At 44.0% G+C, this 20,248-nt stretch overlaps 2 protein-coding genes across 3 annotated transcripts in view; one reads left to right on the top strand and one right to left on the bottom strand.

Annotated features, from left to right (window-relative positions):
- LOC136827877 (uncharacterized) overlaps positions 1 to 20,248 on the bottom strand; it is an 870,075-nt gene that overhangs the window by 168,246 nt on the left and 681,581 nt on the right. The gene's annotated exons all lie outside the window — the stretch shown is intronic.
- Positions 17,615 to 19,867, top strand: LOC136827597 (uncharacterized). The gene has a single exon (XM_067085074.1). It carries the CDS (start codon positions 17,615 to 17,617, stop codon positions 19,865 to 19,867), a length of 2,253 nt encoding a protein of 750 aa, XP_066941175.1.

Here is a 20,248-nt window from a genome sequence, read left to right as displayed (position 1 = left end):
CAGAGTCTCACAAACACTGAGCACAGTCTCAACCTTCTTCTCAATCAATTCACTGAAGATGATAACAGCCTTATATAAAGACTGAAATAGACTTATCATGGGGATGCAGCACTACTTTTCATATACATAGCTACATACCAGTTTTATATAAAGTGATTAATGTTAATTGCTATAGATATTGAAGCCCAATATACATCAAAAACTAATTTTGTGGTGGCGTCAACATTGCTAGTGACAGGTCCTCAACGCCAATTGCTTTCAGTTGGCTTCGATCGTCACCTGTGTTTTGGGCAGCACTTTCATCATTTGCCGGGATTTTTTGCCCAGTATTAAGACGATTCGAATTTGTGGTTTTTCTCAACATAATTCCTGATTAAGATGTCAGATTCTAAGTTTCTTTCTAGCATTCGAAAGTTTGTAATAAGGGCTGCAAGATGATTGCTCAAAGTGACATGACAACACACATGTGCACAGTGGTGACAACAAAGCGCTGGCTGCGCCTGGTCATGTCAGCATCAGGTACAAAGCAAAGACAGGATAGCTTAGACTGATTTGATAGTCTCGATAGAGATAGCAGATGGTATAGAGCTGTAATAGAAAGGAAGAGTCATCGGCTGAGGTATATTATTTCTTCACCTGTTATCCTCATCTTAGTGCCTCTTCGTTGTACCTACGCAAACTCTTTTACTGTCTTCATGCTTCGATCTTCAACATCATTGCCGTCTTGAATTCGTTCAACAGAAGTTTGGAGTTCCCGGTTGCGGTCGTGAAGCAGGTTTCATTCGCTTTTTGTAGACAAAGCTTGACTGGAAATCTGGAAGCGCAAATGCAGCAGTCTTGCGCCTTCGAGGCCTCCAGATTTGCAGCTGTTTCAGCTATCGGCAAACATCAGCCCGAGGTCGAGGCCGGTAGGTTGTTCACCGCGCAGCTCCACCGCCGTTCAAACCAGAAGCCGCATAGAGCGCCACTGAAAGGCATCTCACATCTATCTCGAAGATTCTTCATTCGATGGAAGGCCGTCTGTGCTCATCCGAAGAGCAGCCGTTACGGTGATTGCCTTCGTCAAGAGGTTACGCAGTGTCTGCAATTTTCAGCTGCTGATTCATCTTCAGCCACGCAACATATCATCGTCGGCCTGAACAGCCCAGGATGGATCGATCTCGCTTAGTCACGGCCATCGCGCCAACGCTGCCGCTCATGTTCTCGCATTCGAGCGTTTTCTCTCAGCCGATGGCGTTAGTGACTTCTGCCTTCCGTTGTCTTCCCTTCATCGGTTTCGAAAAGAAAGCCGACGAGCGGTTGGCTTAAGTTAGGACCAGGCGCGCCACGTCACTTCCTTTGAAGCTTCTCAAGAGAAGGCGGGCCTTTTTTTATGTCACTGAGCAGCTCTCGAGCTGCCTGTCTCCTTCCCAGGGGACTTCTCTCGTGCTTGTCAATGTGCACACACTGCTGGCCGCTAAAGTTGCTGTTCCTCTCTCCATTGGATCATTTGGTACGCTTACGCCAATCTGGAGACATTAGTTTCCGATTGGACAGTAAGACCGGCAGCGAAGATTGAGGATTTCGGCAGGATTTGCTCGGCTTCGTTGGGGTCGTTCTACCAGACAAGGTGTTAGATGGTCACAGAGCCGGCTTCGCCGCGCATGTTCATTACATGTGGAGCCGTGCCTCACAATGCGCGAGTCAACACCAGTAGGTTGGCCCCGCAAAGCCAGTTCACCTCAACAAGTTGTACCTCTTCTCGAGATCATCGCACCGCAGAAGAAATGACTTTGCTTGATTTGCCGGCGGCACCACTTGCCACCCAAGCAAGCTCCCGCAGTTGCTTGGAAGGCCTTGGTATCTCTCAGCTCTTTTCGCGAGATACCAGCCATTAATGAGCATCGCATCTGGTCTCACAGTCCTTCGTCGCTTTCAGTCGCCACCAAAGCAAGAGAGAACTGTGCTCACCTGCCACAAGTTGCCAGATTGCACAAATCGGGCTCAGCGAACGGAGTCAGGCAGAACAAGTAGCGCAGGTTTGAAGACAGTTACCCATCTTCGCAGAGGTCGCCACTTTCGTCGATCCCGAAGGCCTGTCTCAGCGAGCAGCGGGAGAGGGCAGTAGATCGTACTTGCAACATTCTTTCATCCCGAGCCTTCGAGACCGCACGGCGCCAGCGCCGAATTTCGTTTGGTAAAGACAAAGTTCATACGGAAATGACAGCCCAGCCATACCCTGCTTCATCAGGTGACTGGCGAACATCTTCAGACACAGGACGCCCATTGTTAACTCACCATCCAGACCGCAGTGTTCTCTGAGTGTTCGCTTAGCAGGCCTCCAGTTTTGCTACCTTTGCCTGCCACTCACAAAACTATCAGCCTCGCTCTCGCAAGTGGGCCACTGGGGGATCGCGTAGTCTCTTCACTGGATTTACTGGCTTCTGCTTGGTGCAGCAGATCAGCGATTTAGCGACAGAAAATGACCCTCACCAACACAGTCAGGCATTTGATCAGCACCCAGAGTTCAGATGACCTGATCAGAGCATTTTGGGGATGACTTCGAGTTCTCGGCTGTTTTTCTCCTCAAAAACACAAGTCATGTTCTTGACGGCAGAGCTCTGTCTTCTTTCGAGTCTGCCAGTTCTTTCATTGAGCCTCTCGAACTTCTGAGCCGTGGAATTGTAGTTAGGTGGCTGCATGTCTTCAGATATCTTTCCTGAAGGCAGTGCCAAGCAGGCCACTGTCAGACGTCATCGCCTGGTCATGTCGTATGAGATTCGACGCAGTGTTGGTCGATGTGTTATCGACGAGAAACTCAGAAAGGATCTCTCTTCACTTCTGAAATCAGCTTAGAAAGGAGGCTGGGGGAGTTTGTTAAACTCCCATTGAGCTGCAGTCTCGGCGGGCTCGTTAACAGCAACCAGTTTACGGAAGCCAGCCTGTCGAAATTGGTATTTTTTCAGCACTGAAATCGCCATTTCGTTATCGGCGATAATTAGTATTGGCGCGATACATACGAACAGCATAATCAAAAATCGGCATGCCGGCCCTCAGTCAACCTCCCGAAAGCGCCAAATTGCCAATTTGGTTATGGCAATTCTTGGTCATCACAATCGAATCCCGCGCCAACCGGGACTGCTTCGCGTGATTATTGGACTGCAGCACACATCAAAAGTCAGTAGCAGTCGAAAGTTGGCTCAGCTGCTCGTTATGCTTCACAGTTCAGGGAAACAGAGATCTACTTGGACAATGTTGAGCCAAAACTTCATGCCTCGCAAACAGGCCATTTTCTTCAGGCAGCTTAGCGACCTTCCTTCTTTCCAGGAGCACCGCCGTTCCTTCACTATCAGAAAATGAATGTTCAAAGAGCCGCCGTTCAACAGAGTCTGTAAAGGACCCAGATTCTAAAGTACGGTGGAAAGCAAGCGCCTCCATAAGACTTCTTGTACGAAACACCATCTCAGCCCAGTCCCGACCCTTCATGGCGACACGCCATAAAGCTATTATTCGATACGACTGCTTACTCCGTTCAAAGGACGTGTTGAACAGTTGTTCATCGAATGGGCCTTGATGACTCTGACCTCGTGCCACGTTGTGATTTTCGAGGCTGCTTCATTGTAAATATTGCCGCTTCACATTCAGGTATCAGCCCAGATTGCTGCTTGCCCCAGCCACAGCAGCTGCAGTAGCTGGCTGCCAGACCCAGCAGCCTGGGCAGCAACAGTGAAGATAGTGTGGGCAGAATAACATCCTCTTCCCGAAACTCTGCAGTCAGAGCTGCGACTCTTGGCTTCTTGGGGACTTGCAGATCGTCGCTTCACGACAAGGGCTGCTGAGCCACTCTAGCTCAGTATTCGCTGTCAAAGAGCCCAAATCTGTTCACAAATCAGACATTGCACATGACCAAGCTGAGACTTCAACAGCATTTCAGCAACTCTGAAGTCCTGACATCATTTAAAGTGGCTCAGGCCCATTCTCTCTCGTTCTTTGCCTTCTCACTAAGAAGATCAGTCTTCCTGAAGTATTGTTACGGCTTGATGAGCCATGAATTAAGTTACCGTAGCTGTTTGGTTTACACAAAAATGCAGTGTCGCTCCGCTACTTCAGTCAAGAATCCAGACGCCACACTCTGGCCCTCCTCAACATATTACATTCGGCGACACCATTTCTTTCCTCGTGAGCCTGAGCCAGCCTTCCTAGTGACCGAGATCAGGGTCCTCAAAGTTCCTCTGGCAGCCCAGAGAACCCTTCTCCTTCTGCTGAATGCCCTTCATTTTCCGAGAGTTCGATCTGAATGCACTGCGTGAGCCTGGTGCGCCTTCCACTGAGAGCTAGGTGATATTCGAGTTGTCGCCACTTCTCCAGCCAGCCATCACATGTTCCTGCTCTTCGACATTTTTTGAGGTCAAAATCAGCTTTGTGCTTGTTCCTTCGTGTTGAAGCCATGCTCAGGCTCGTAGTGTGTTAGTCCATGGTCATATTATGTTGGGAGAGCGTTTCTCTGTCCTTCACTGTCTCCTCTGCTCAGTTATGTTAAGCTGGAGTTGAGCAGTGAGTCAGTTATACCTGATCCAATCAGCGCATAGTCAAGACGCCTGGTTTTACCATGGCGGGCAGACAACGTTGTTTTACTCGATCTGTGCCCAGGCAAGCCTCGAGCCCCAAACAGCCCAGTGCACCTCCACGGCCGCACCACGAGTAGGGTGATCTGCCATTCTCGCCACGCCCTCTGCTGCAACAGATTAGCACCAGGCAGTGCTCTTCACAGATGAGTACAGCAAGAGCGTTCAATGTGTCACATTCATTAATATGCCATGGATTAGAATGTCCATACCTCCTTCACGTGGAGTCAGCTATAATGTTAGAAACACATACAAAATACATTGCTGGCGATAAAATAAAGTTTATATGTTGTCAGCAAACATGCACGAAAGCCCTCCTTCTCCCAATAAGATTTATTATCGCGCTCACTGAAGGTAGCCTAGTGAGCTGCACTGTTTATAATAAATCACCAGTACGAATAGTTTCAGTATATCCATGCATCATGTAACATGGTGTTGTATTTCGAAAGCTTCAGATGTAGAGACCGACAGCAATGTGGCTCAGTACGTTTTCAATTTGAGTTTATTGCATAGCGTATAGCTTATTTGCAAATAGAAGGTAATCATTTGCAGCTTTATTCGTAACTGTTAGTATAAGTCCGGTCTGATCTGCGGGCGGGTGAAGAGATTATTTTGAGTAGCTCGGTTTTCACAAATAAGTTTACAGTAGATTTTCCTCTGATGACTGAAAGTTTGACAGAATGTTTTCCAACCAGCAGAAAGGACCACTGTAGTTACACGAAGATTACATTTCAGGTCATCGGAGAAGATAGCACTAACAGACATGTGCTTTGCAGACATCACAGTTTATATGATATCTTCTGTTTTACTTGTAAAGCATGTAGAAACTATAATCATATTTGCTAAAGTTACTATATAATACTTTCTTTATAGCTTTTGGTATTTCATTTATGTATCGTTAGGACACGTATAAAAATTGTCTTTGTTGAGCGATTTTCATGATTTATATATTAATAAATTACCCTTTAAGGAGAGCTGACTTTCATGATTTATATTAACTGTGACTTTAGGGTTTAACCTATAAAATGTAGGTCATATACAGTATTACAAATTGATGTCGATTGCAGACTTTTCACGTTGACAGTCATAATCTTTGCTACTGCATAACTTAATGATCATTTAAGGCTTTTGTAAATGCTTTAAAATATGTCAAAGAGATATTCAAGAGTATCTGTATTCTTTTATACAATATTTATACCTGAAATTCAATCTCGTTTTCTTCTCTCCCTGCATTGCGTACTTAGCAATCGGCTGTTGTTAGAAAACGCAGGTGCCAGCTACAAAGCATTACAGTCATTGATGTGGTCTTGAATGGTCTAACACAGTTTTAGGCCAGTTGTTGACTTTTATGACAAATTAAAAATTGTATCGTTGGTTATGCCACATTTGATTATGAGGATAGCCGATTTTCAACCTCACTTAGTCATAACACACGCGACAATGCCCATGTGACTGGTGAGTCATTGAAAAACCTCATTTTTTTGCAAGCGTTAATGGTTTTGATATATTTTTCGTTTGTGGTTGCCAGTACATTGTTACTCTGTGCCGCTAACAGAAAACAAAAGAATTATGTATCAGACAGTTACATTCATGTGAAATAATTATTCCTTTTTCTTCTTTCAAAGCTGATTGAACAGCAAGTAGTTGAGAACTATCAGTTGCTGTCCACAAATAAAGTATGTCATTTGGGAGACACATTTGTGAAAGAAACTTCTCGTAGACAAGAGTCACTTTTCATGTGAGCAGTTCATGTCTTCACATTTAAAATATATTACAGAAATGAACAGATAGTCATGTGAAATTATTAAAATGAGTGAATAGAGTTATTGAAGTTTTTTGTCTATTTAATACACTTATATAAGGTTTAAAGTCAGATTGCACGATTTTCTGTTATACGTTGGAGAATGATCAAAGGTTACCTGGTTGTGTCGATGTGCTTCTTCAGAGGCTTGTCGTCAATCCTCCTCGCCCTATCTCCAGATCGTATGACTGACGACGGATGGTGGATTCTTCCAGACTTGTTCTGTAGCTCGCTGGAGTCTGCGTACCACAAATTACATACACAATGCGCTTTCGAGTACTTCGATATGGGGATCACCTGACTTGCGAGGCCTGAACCTGCGGACTTGTTCCGTTTGAGTCCGTTCATGCCATATATTTTCTGGACTAATTTTTGTGAATTTTCTCATTTCATGCTGTATTTATTGGGACTTGACAGATAGAAAAAGATATAAAGCTGGGATTAGGTTTAGCCCAGGTTAAACAGTAGTCCGTGTTGATCACCAATCGAACGATAATGTTCGATTCGAGAGATATCGTGACGACAGTTCAAAGACGGAACCAGTTTTAGGGTTGACCATGGATTTGTAAGTTCGTCTCTGGTGACAAGAGATTTTGGCAGTTTATTTGCTTTGCCCATATTATTATTATTATTGGTTATTATTATTATTGGTTGTTGTTAAAGTAGTTTAACCAGATCACGAAAGCTGACCATCAGCCTTCATAGAGCTGGCCCAAAGTGACTTGGAACAGTAGGTTCAGCTGTAGCTCAGCACTGAATAAACAGGTAATGCAGGCGACAAACAATAAAAATGAATTAAAAACTGCACAAGGCATATACACTGGAATACACTCACAATAAATATAAGCTCTCTCTGTTTTCTTCGACTAACAAAGGAAATAATTTCAGCATCTCTGCCTGCTGGGTAGTTACTGTTAACAGCAGCCAGGAGAAAGCTGTGCTGCCGACTTCCTCGGCGAGCTCCATGGTAGCGGAAAGTCAGAAATGTCACACTCCACAGCTCGCCTCGTAAACCTTTTTCCTCTCTCTAATGTCAAAGTCTCATCATGAGGTGTCGCTATGATCTTCGGCATCAAACAGTCGGTCACCAATATCTTACACGCTCGCTGCCGTTGCGACCGCAGTGCTAGCACTGATTCATCACTGTTGAGCAACATGCATTTGCGGTTTGAGAAGCACGATTTTCCCTCAGTTAACAATTAGACAAGTCTATTTATCGCTTTCTCGACGCCATGTATCCCGTTGGATTAGTCGGGCTCTCGCCCTTTCTTGTACTTTTTGTTTATTATTATATATTTATTGCTTCTATATATATTTATTATCTTTCTTCAAAGTCTCCTTATTTAGCTGCTTTCTCTCATCCGCCATTAGTTCTCAGCAGGCATTTACTGGACATTGCTTCCTCCAGGCTTGCTTGAGAGGTATATTTATTTTAGTGTTGCAAGCTAAAGACGGATACCTTGACATTACAGATAAGGTCGTTATTTTCCGCCATAATGCTTGAAGGCTTTCATGCCAGTGACAGCAGATCATTTTTGTTAGTTGTTACATTGTAGTTGGTGAGAACAGCTTTCCTGCTTCTCAAACTTCAGCTGCAAGGTTAGTTTAGTTATTATGGTCTTACTAATAGAGTATTTGTAGAATTAGGAAGCTTTATGTATAATAGAAAGCATGATGCCTTCTCCTTACTGCCTTTCGCTTAGTTTTTACAGTACTATTAGTTAAGTTGAATAATAGTGTTCTGTGTTGTCTTTCCGGTGAATATTTTCCACCATGCGCTCCTGGCTCACATTCTCGCTGATGCTTCTCCTCACTCATTATTTCATATGTTGTCTAATAGTTGAGATTCATCCTTTCTCGCCATGCTCATATCCTCCTCTTCATTACTGGCCAGCCGTCATCTGATCTATCTGTCAGTTCTTCGAGACCACAGTAGGGGACGGGCTCAGCATAACTCAGCCTTCCTCATCCTTTTCAGTTTTGCCTTAGTGTTCTCCATTTTCACTGTCTTCGATCATGGGAGGGAGATTATGGCGCCGTTTCACTATTCTCTGAAATGCTAATAGTCTCCATTGATTCTCATAGTTTATACATCTCTCCTTTTTCAGTTGTCACGCCACTGAGACACCGGTGGGGAGAATAGTGCCTTAGTTGCCAGTTGAGTAGTCTCAGTCTCGTCGTCACACGGCGTTTGCCATTTCATTGAACTTCTTCAGAGTTCACCTTCAGGTTCTTCACCAGTTAAGCATCTGGTGTTTTTTTCGGCGGTCGATGTGAGTCGTGATCGGCTATCGACGCAAACGCCACTGCTATCGTCATCGTTTGGGTACAAGATTCCTCTCCTGCCTCTGCAAAGACACTTTAGTAAGCCTTTTCTCTTTCAATGCAGACAGCGCCAGCCTACAGCCCGATACTCCGGCAGCCATGGGAGTGCCTGGCAGTTTCACGTTTACTGCGGAACTTGTCCGATATATTTTTGGTATATATATAGGCGTGGGTATGATACCATTTATTAATATTTACCGTTGGCTTAATGATATAAGCAACTTTGGGACGCCATGTCGATTAACTCGGCGTCTTCTCAGGTAGTTAATCATGCCAGCTCTGTAGTTCGCACTCCGACACATTGAACATATTTCCGGCAACGGTCGCCTTATTAGCACATTTATCGTCATCTTGCGGTGGCATCAGGAGTTAGTGCATCGCCAAAGTTGGACCAGGCCAGCGATGAAGCTCGAGGATTCATTTCCGTTCACGCACCGAGTTTATACCGACGGGCCAGTGGCAAAGTTACTTTTCATTTGTGCAGGAGCCCTGGATGTCGTAATCTTTCACTGACTGGTCGCTATCCTCACTTCAGCCTGATGATAAACATATTCTCCTTTTGGGGAGCTGTCACTATCTTCCTTTCCTCGATTGATCGCATTTCCCGACCTTTGTCGACTGCGTTTCGAACGCCGCAGGAAACCCCGTTCTTTCCGCAGCGACGCCAGGTCGCCGCGCCGCCGATTCGCCGTTGCGAGATAGTCGCCTCAACGCCGACCGAGATGACACAGCTTTTCCTCCCAGTTGAAGAGGTCGCCAGCCATGCACGCAGCGAGACATTGTGTTCTCACACACCTGGGGAGCCTGCGAACAACAGCCGTGCGGCGGTAGCGCGGCGTAGACCATGCTGTTCTCAACCCAGATTTGTGCACTGATGATCTGCACTTCATCAACCAAATTTCAAAGCACCTTAGTCCGAGTAACGCTGAGCTTCGCCACCACTTCTGACACCCGGCAAACACCACAGCAGTATTCACTATGGTCAGCCAGCGATGAAAGGTGAATTGTCTCACGCGGTGTTGCTGAGTTTCAGGCAAACACGTCACTGGTCGGACCTAGCCTAACGCCAACGCATGTTCTGTCGAGGAAAGGTCGCGCGATTCATCCATGATGTCAACACTGTAGTCTTCAATCACTTCAGTAACTTACTTGATTGCTCATCATAGGTAATTTCGTCATTCAGGCTTGCACTTAAACGATAAATTAATACTATACCGAAGCTTACGTAGATATGCCAGGTTATGGTGCTTGGATCCGGCGTCTCGATAAGAACTTGATCATCTTCGATCAGGCTAACGCCTTATTACGACTAAATGAGTGGCACGGAGAATAGCTCACCGCAAAGGTATTTGCCGCTTGGTAAATTGCCTCTCCCACGGCCTTCAAAGTCGTTTCTCACCAGCCAGTGAGCAACGAACATCTCCAGGAGATATCATCGGTTCACCGAGATAGAGTTACTGGTAATCTGATACCTTGAAGGGCCGACCTCGATCGCGCTTTCAATTTTTTAGCTTTAGTAACTCCCCAGAGTCGCCTTTAGTGTCAAGCATGACATTGCACTTGCAGAACCAAAACCGCTGATTCTCGGCAGAGGCGACGCCAGTGGCAAGGTATCCTTCTTTTCCAGGTGCTACGAAATCTTTCTTCTGAACAGATCTTCATGATTTTCGCAGCGTTCGCTGAATAAAAGCCGAGTTGTCACAAGAAGTCCGTCATGAGCTCAACAGCTCATGTGCTCATCTGGGACAGAAAGTTGATGTGTTCTAGCAGAGGCAACCAGTCAACCGATTTTCCGCCAGTTTGTTCCTCCGCAGAAATACCTGGAGCTCGCCGAATCACCTCAAACGCGGCAGTTCGCTGCTGGGCCTCGACTGATGTACAGGCCATCCAGGTCCGCCTCTTCACTCCGCTCACTTCAGTATGCTGAGCTCAACCAGTCATCGTTCTTCGCCCTACGACCTTCCTCAAAGCGCACGCCTTCGGTTTGGGCCGTGAAGAGGTCAATTCGGGTCGCAAAGTGAAATCCAGCAGTCGAGGGTCGCGCAGGTTATCCGCAGCGAGCGTGGCGTGAAACTAGGAGTGGCAGTCTCCGCCACAATAGTCTGCGCATGGAAGTCGTAACATGGAGCTAGTCCCTGCCCAGAGCGTTCTGGGCGACAGGCCGATCGTCCTCCCTCGATCAGTCGCCCCATTAATACTTTCCGCTTGAAGGGACTTGTGAAAATATTCAGCACAGAGGCAATAAAGAAGCGAGAGCCATCTTCAGGCAGATTACTACGCCCAAATAGTGTTCTGTGTCAACGGCTAGTACCCATTCTGTCTCGCTTCCACCCTACATTTTCACGCAGTTGCTCACGCTACCCGCAGGTTCGGGACTACTTCTCGCGGAGCGCAAATTATCTTCAGAGCCCAGACGCATATCACGCCCGAGCTATGGTAGCAGTTCTTCTACTTGGTCAGATCAGAGTTCACACATTCAGAGTCATGTTATCAGCCCACTGTTTTCAGTCCGGCGGATGTTTTAGTTCAGCCACTTCCTGTCTCAGTGATAGTCAGCATATTTAGATTTATTGACAAATTGGGCGCTCAACGCCGACGGCGAGAGCTTGTTGTTACAGGTCGCTTCGAATACATTAAACAGGAAATCAGCTTGAAGCTCGAGAAATGCCAGTGGTTAGAATCCAGTGAGCCTGGGTACAACAGCTGCGCCAGACTGTTGCCGAAATAGCAAGTGAATTGTTGCCGAGCCAGCATCTTAGGTTTCAGTTTGCTTCAGTGACGCATCTTTTTAGTCCAAACGAACAGGTATGGCGAGTCGAAGTTACCAGATTCAGAGAGCAGTAGCCCGATTCGTCGATTTCATGAGACTCCGTCGTTTCGCCCGCCGCCCTGCGCTCATTGTCGCTCTGCCGGCGGGAGATATTTCAACGAAAATAGGTGCAAGGTTCGGCCACAAACCGCCAGTCATCACGCTTGAAAAACATGCAGATTCCTGAAGAAATTGCGCTTGTCACCGACATATAAGACAGCCTCTGACAGCGCAGGGTAGTGACTGTTCAGAACGATCGCTGTTATAGCAATATTTGGGGCAAATAAATAGCAGTATCTGTCATTTCAGTTCGTGACAAATATTAAAGAAACCAGATACCGCTGAAAGTCGCCCGACAAAACCTTCAGGTGATTTGTACCGTTCTGCCTTCAGCAGATTGCAGATAATCACAAATTGGCCTGTACCTTTCAGTTACTCACAGAGGCGTATGTCCATAGATTGGATCAGTGAAAAGAATTCGCCTTCTTTCAGTAAATTAAAAGAGTTGAAAACTTTCACAGTCTCGCCATCATGTCAAGTAGTTTGCAGTCAAATTGCCGAATCACCGGTTTCACTATTCAGACCGAAAGCCAAGTCGAAATTTCAAATCGGAATCGACGCAAATAGCAATAAATCAGACGGCCAGTTCAGAATGCCTAGCTTTGCGGATTACGAGCTTCGTTGCTCGCTGCCAATATCGATCCGCCAATACTTGCTCCTGAATCGAGGTGCGGCAACTACCTTCTAGACAACATGACTCAGCGTTGCGCGAATTGGCACTTTTCAAAGAATCTGAAGCTGTTAGTATTCACTACGAAGTATAGTCATTGCTCTGAAAAGTGTCTGCCTCAGTACTAGTTACTGTTAGTAAAACAAAGCCTAAAAAGATATTTATCGGTTTAAGACACCTTAACGACTTGCGCTTCGCCTGTCTCTCAAAGTTGCAGCGTAATCGCCACAAAGCCTGCTCCCGGTTCTTAAATGATGTCCCAAGTTAGCCCAGAGTCAGATAACATAACTGTTTCTTTCATCAACTTATTAAGCGAAGCATCTTGTTTTTTACCAGTTTGCTCAGGCAGCTCGAATTTCGATTTTGTCTAGAGAACTCAATATTCGGGATTTCCTATCAGCGAAGTGTTTACACTGTAACGAAAGACCGATAGTGGTCTCGAGTCCTCCACAGCCTTATGCCCAGTTTCGAAAGAGCCTCTAGACAGTACTACCAGGCCTTTGTTAGGTGAAGGGGAGAACCATTCCTGAAAGCCATTAGATAACAGATCTCATATTTCAAACACAGATTCAGTTAGATAAATCCCAACAACCCAGATTAATTTTTGGTCCGAGATATAGTCACAGGTTATTAACCGTGTTCTTTATTCCAGATACCCATAAGATTGGGCAATAAAGAACAGGAAACACCACATGAACCAATATATCTATTATTCTTACGGTTAGAAGGTGGCTTACCTAATTATGTTGGGCCTGGCTGAAGAATGATTGCGCCTTCCCCAGCACAATCTCAGCATGACCACCACTCTCATGGCAATAGTGCTTCAGGAATTTTTTATTTAAGGTAAAGTCACAGGTTATCAACAGTTTTCTTTATTCCAGATACAGGAGCTGACATTTGCATTATAAAAGAATGGAATTAAAAATTTCTATGTTAGAATAAATTCCAAACCATATGGCAAGGGTTCTGCCAATGCTGCCTTGTATGCCAAGATTGTTGAAATAGCAATGCGCTCAACCTCAAAAGATAACCAAATGTAAAACTGTTTTAATGGATTTCAACCGGGTTCTAAGTGTGGGGGTAATCTAACCACATTTCCCATACTGGCTGGTATGCTGGATAGATGAAGTCCATAGTTTTGCACTAGGTACCTAGCAATGTTAGGCAATAATCTACACAGTTGACAAAATTTAAAATTCCACTTGAAGGTCATGGCTCAGAGAGGAGGATGCATACACAACTTCTCCTCCTTCTGTCTGAGATGGAATTATGGACGGCAATGGAATCTATCCTTTTGCCTGTTGTTGAAGAAATGTGGAAACAATGACTGTTTGGCTAACTCAGGACTACTAGGCAAGCAGTTCTATTGAAAGCTAGTAGACTGTTCAAAGATTTCAAGATCTGGGATAATGAACGAAACAGGTATATCATCCTCCATCTGTTCCAGTCTTGTAGGAATGCATCTCTTGCTATTGCCTGAATGTCCAGGTTCAAAGACACATACACTGGAAGCTGATGGTTCTCGCATGTGGCAAACCAGTCCACTTCCGGATTGTGGAAGCATGTTAGCAATTACTGACTTGAGAGGAACTCAGCATGAATCTAACTTCTTTACATAAGACATTACAATTATATTGTCTAGGATGAACAAAATAAGAGTCCCTTCTGGAGGTTACATTTTTCTGAAATGGAAAGACAGCCAATAGCTCCAGGAAGCAGGTATGACACCCCCTCTGAGCAAGTGACCATCTTCCCCCTAACTGATAATCCTCCCAATGGCCTCCCCAACCTGTCAAGGAGGCATCCGTATGTATTATCACCTGCATGAATGGTGGAGTCAAGTCAGTCTGTTTGCCAGAGCCCTCTTCCAGGTCCCTGGACAGAGTATCTTACCAATCTCAGATAAAGGCAATCACAAAGCCTTTTCCTGGCATGTGAGAGCCAGACTCTGTTAAATCCTACAGTTAATCTCTGGATGAGATCTACCATGGACCCAAACTGTGACAGGCCTAGACTTTGTTCTAATTGTCTGTTGGAAAAGCTAGGCTTTTGAGAGTTTTGGGAAGAGACAGCTGGCTGCAAAGAGTAGCCCAACAAAGTCCCAGCCTCAGAAAATGTCTGCTGGATGTAAGGTGGGACTTGTTCCTATTAAGAAATCTTCTGACTGATGTCTGTCGACTACCACTCTCGTTTTGTCAGCACTCTTCTCTGGTGGCTTCCTGGATACAACAATCATCTAGGTAGGCCACCAGTTAAATCATTCATTCCTGAGCTCCCACAAAACAATATGTTTGTTCAAATTTGACGGGTCAAGGATCATCCTCCATTTGAAGGAATGCTTCTTGGGGAGGCTGATGAGAGGTGGCAAATAAAGCCGTCTTTCTCTATGGTTCCCTTTTACAAGGTGTCTGGTTTTTGGAAAAAACTACTTTAGAGGAAGGGGAGTGTAGCGGACTTTCAAACGGTTGTTTGTGCTGTTTAAGTATTTATTACTCTAAAGATTTGGGTGTCTGTAAATGCTGTTTACCCTTAAACGAGCATTAATATTGTAACTGTCTATTTGCTAGTGGTTGCTTCAGGCTGCTTATATTTTAACGTTTAGTCTTTAGCAGCAAGGTCTGACTGACAGACCATAAGTGAATACGCTGCGTTTTGAATTTGGATAACCCGTTTACATATAGTCGGGTGGACTTTGTGAGTGATATTATTTACTGTATTAGTCACTATTAGTTGTATTTTGTTGTATCTATTTATTCTTTGCATTTAAATATTTTGTCTTTATTTTCGTTATACCATAAGCAGTTCGTATTTTGTCATTACTTTGTGCAGTTTTATTTGTCATTTATTTTGTGTTTTTCTTCTTTGTAGACTTCACGAATAAAGAGAAGTGGTAGAAGTGGTTTTCCTTGACTTGGGAATCTCAACGTTGTCAAAAATAGTGAAGTAAATCCAAAATCGACTTCTGCCATGGAGGACTTTGTAGCAGCGGACTACGGAAAATTAAAAAACTCAGATATACTTGAAGTCTCAAATTACCCGAGGGATAAATAGGCTAAAGGAACTCCTTGAAAAGGGCTGTACCGACAATGTTGAAATAAATCGCAGAATATCCATGATGGAGGGACGAATAAATAATTTTCAGGAAATTTTTGAATCAGATGGAAAAAATTCTATCATGCAATGATCTAATATATAACAAAGAAGGTAATATGACCGAGTGGGCTCGTGATCTGGAGACCCAGTCAGAGGAGTTGGACTCAAGAGCTGTCATATTGTCTTCTCTACGCTGAGTTTTTAGACAAGCACCGCCAACTGACTCTACAAAGGGCGAAGAAATGTTGAAGCTTATCGAGAAGCTTTTAGACTAAGTTGGATGATATTCGAATAGCAGAGAAATCACGACCTGCTATCCGAATTCCAGGTCTTCATGCACCGTGTTGGGATGGAGCACCCTGAAACTTTCAGTCGTGGAGGGTTGAATGGACCAATACTTTGAGTCCGCTGGTATGACTGATGGTAAAGAAAAGCTCATGATCTTGTTAAATGGCAATGCATTACCAAAAGTAGTTCAAGATACTATTGTGGATTGCAGTTCTGTTGATGGTGAAAATGGAGCTTGGAGGTGCCTTGAAGAGAAGGTACCAACATCTGCCATCATACGAGATGTACTACTTGGTTTAGAAGCCTTGAAACCAATGAAGTCTACAGCAGCAAGGAGATGAGACAGGTTTGGATGGACTGACTGATTTTGCTCGGCGAATGAGAGAACTTGGTCAAGAAAGGGAATGGATTCATTCATGACAATTGAAATCGCCAGCAGAAAGATCGAATCTGGAATTTATTACGAATATATGCGGCAATCAAAATGTCATAATCAGACATTAGCAGAGTTGATTACATATCTCTGGGAGAGAAACAGAAGCTAGAGAGCATCGAGAACAACCCCATTCCCTGAGTGATAATACTAACAAGTCAGCTGTAAACTATTTTAGAGACAAAAGCTCAGAATGTGATGAATCCTTGGCTACATTGGTTGATGATGGGAGGGCTTGCCCCTTTTGCATAGATAAAACTCATTTGATCATTAAATGTCCTATCTTTATATCAAAAACCAAGGAAGAAAGACAAAGGATGATTGTGAGCAGTAAGAGATGTTTCTTTTGTCTTGAGCCAACCACAACGCAATCAGTTTTACGCCCGGATAAGAAACGCTGTGTAGATTGCCAACTTTATCATCATCGATTTGTAGCCTGCCCGCCATACGGAAATAAAGTACAGCCAAGGACTTTTTCTGGGTTGGAAAGTTCACGGGCGGGAGGTACTTCTGCTTTGAACACGAATCTAACTCTGTCGGGAGATGCTTCTGAGTGCAACATTGGTCATGCACGGAGGTTGCTTCAGATGCAGATGCAACATTCAACACAGTAGGGACCCTGAACTCAAGCCAGGAAGGAAAAAATTCATCGACGCTAGTCCCCTACAACTTATGTAGAACTGCAAGATGTTGAGAAAAATGGCATCACGTGGTTGCATTTATTGATACAGGTACCGATACAACATTGCTTAAGTTATCCACAGCCAAAGCATTTTGGCTTGCAAGGTGAACCATTCAAGTTTCGATATGGAGTAGCTGGAGGAGGTATTGCTGAGAAAGCAGTGCCAAGTTTTCTATCCAGATTAGACCAGTGAATGGAATTAAGTCATACAATGTAATTGGTAATTGGAATTGAGAAACCAGCCCATAACAGTCCTGCAGTTGGAGGATATTTTTGAGAGTATCCTCATCTGAGCGCTGCCAAGGGAACGTTACCCACAGATGAAGCAGAAATTGATATCATCATTGGTTATGACTATTATTTCCTTACAATGCCAGTTGAGAGTGTAAAGACTCTGTGTCTCCTGAATCGTCTCAATTGCCGTCAAGTATCTTGGGATGGACCATTTTGGGGAATATTCCAAAACCCAAACCACATGCTGCATCCAGGGTTCAGTTTTTGAGTCATTTGGAGGATTTGCAGAAATTATATACATCTGATGTTGTTGGTGTCAAACCAACAACATTGTGTGTTTGCTCAGATGAGGAAATAGCAGAGTCTCAGTTCATAAAACATTGTCGAAATAAGCTTTGCATTAATGCGGATGGTCGCATGACTGTGGAAATGCCTTGGAAGCCGGTTTCCCTGAAGCATTGAGTGTAACAAGCCTCAAGCAGAAATAAGACTTATGAGCCAAGAAAAAAGATTAATTAAGAATGGAACCTTTGATGAATATAGCGAAGAAATCCAGAAATTAATTGACAGTTGCTTTGTCAGAGAGTTATATCCAGAGGAATCCAGAGATGAGGGATGGTACTTACAACATCATGCTGTATATCAGCTACACAAATCAACAAAGGTCTTCAGATCGTATGGAATTCTGCTGCCAAGTTCAATGGCTTGTGTTTGAATGATGGATTTTACAAAGGGCCAGATTTCTTGAACTCTCTTCTGTATTGCCTTCTTCACTGGAGAATGAAAAGCATAGGAATTGCAGGCGATGTTCAAAAAATGTTTAATCAAATACTTATGGCTGAAAAGGATCAGAGATATCACCGGTTTGTATGGCGTTTTGATTTATCTTCTCCAATTCGTCACTGGCAGTGGCTGCGCCTTCCTTTTGGGGATAAACCAGCACCAGACATAGCTATGATGGCTGTACGCACTTTGGCAGATACATTCAAGGAGGAGGAACCTATTGGAGCAGAGTTAATTAACTGTCGCATGTACATGGATGATGTGATTGAATCATTTGATAAGAGTGAATTAGCTATTGCAGCCATGGATCAGGTGGATCGGATATTAAGAAAAGGCTCCTTCAGAATAAAAGAATGGCATTCTAATGACCCCTCTGTTGACCGATGCCCAGAAGACAAGCAAACACGGGTTTTGGGTCATGTATGGGATAAGGCTACGGATAGTGTGGCTATTCAGCTAGACAAATTCAGTGAGGAGCTTTCAAAACTAACAAAGCGGAAGGTTGCTAGTTTGGTATCAAAGTTGTGGGATCCTACAGGTATGTTATCTCCTGTAACAATTAGATACAAGATTTGTCTTCAGGATTTATGGGCTAGTGGAGTTGGTTGGGATGATGAATTGAGTGAAGAACAAATCAAAATGTGGAAGGGATATGTTCATGAAATGAATCAACTAATTGGATTTAGACTAGCTCGGATGATAAAGCCAGAAGATTCTCTAGGAGACCCTCAACTTCAAGGATTTAGTGATGCCAGTGAATCTGCCCTAGGTTCTGTGATCTGGCTGAAATGGAATACTTCTCATGGAGTAGAACTGAAATTCGTCATCGCAAAGTCTTTAGTGGCTCCGTTGAAACACCGTTCTATTCCACGTCTTGAGCTTACTCCTGCTGTGGTTATGGCTAGACTTGCCTTGCTTGTTTTGCAAGTGGTTGGCAGGGTTAGTACCATGAAATTTTGGACCGATTCAGAAGTAGTGTTGGCCTGGGTTCGCTCTCCTGCTAGAACCTTTAAACCATTTGTATCAGCTAGAGTTCAGGAGATTCAGGATGCTTTGCCAGGATTTTCAAAAGAATTTTGCTATGTTCCTTCACAATTGAATCCTGCTGATGCATTAACCAAGCCAATAAAGCCAAGTGAACTACAAGGATGGATCAATGGTCCTGATTTTCTTCTGAACAGTTCTCAAGATTGTGATTTTGGGGAACCGACATATGATTTTGTAAAGAAGTGTTGTATTGTTAAAGAGTACACACCAGAATCTCTTAAAAGGATCCAATTTGTTGGAATTTTGGCTGATGAGAGTTTTGAGGAAAGATTTACAGAACTCTCTTCAGACTGGAATAGACTTGTACGAATAACTGCTTACTGCCGCCGTTTGCTATTACAACAAAACCCAGAAAACTATCAAAGTCATCTAGAACCTAAAGAAATGCAAGAAGCAGAACTGGCTTTATTTTATGCAAGCCAGAAGTCTTTAAATAATCAAGATGAAGTTAATCATAAACAGATTAAGAAGCTTGACCCAAAGTTGGATGAAAAAGGCATTTTAAGAATTGGAGGCAGACTACATAAGCTCCATTTACCTTATGAGCAGAGGCATCCAGTTTTATTGGTGAGGAATTCTTCCCTGGCTGAAGCATTCGGTCAGATGATTCATCGATGCACAGGTCATCAAGGATATAGAGTCTCAATTGCTTTAGCTTTTAAGCGTGGAGTTTACATTATTGGAGGAGCAAGATTATTTAAGGACATTGCTTTCAAGTGGTGTTTCTGCAGAACCAGACGTCGCCTATTGTTGGGCCAACAGATGGGGGAACTGCCAAGTTTCAGAGGTGAGCCCAATAGCCCCCCCTTTAGCAGAGTTGCATTAGATTTCTTTGGCCCTATCAAAATAAAGTTAACTCGTAATGCAAGCACTGAAGGAAGTATAATGATCATAACTTGCACTGTCACTCGTGTCATATCTCTTGAACTGGTCGACTCATTGTCTTCAGATGCTTTTCTCTGTGCTTGGAGAAGATTTACTTGTAATCATAGAATCAATCCAGTTTTGGCAGTAGCGACAGAGGACGCAATTTCATAGGGCTCAAGAGAAATTGCAAAAGTGGATAAATTCTTGGAACGAGCCTAATAAAGGACAAGTTTGCAATTGCTGGGACAGATTTTGGTGGAAATTCAACACACCTCACGCTTCTCATATGAATGGTGTTGTTGAATCATTGATCAGAAGCTGTAGAAGAGGTTTAGATGCAGTAGCAGATTATCACCACAAGAAATTCAGTGCTTTGGAATGGCAAACAATACTATCAGAGGTGACGTACCTTGTTAATTCACGACCACTTTTCCCAGATGGACCAGATCCTCTTGAGTCCCCAACTATAACCGGCAATGACTTACTGTTTCCTCACGGGCAACCTTCAGTTCTACAACCATATACCGGTAACGAAGTGAACTTGAGAAGCAT

Source organism: Macrobrachium rosenbergii, chromosome 42 (assembly GCF_040412425.1).
Source record: "Macrobrachium rosenbergii isolate ZJJX-2024 chromosome 42, ASM4041242v1, whole genome shotgun sequence".
Lineage (NCBI taxonomy): Eukaryota > Metazoa > Arthropoda > Malacostraca > Decapoda > Palaemonidae > Macrobrachium > Macrobrachium rosenbergii.
The sequence above is the reverse complement of the archived record's forward strand: the minus strand, read 5'-3'. Positions and strand labels throughout refer to the sequence as shown.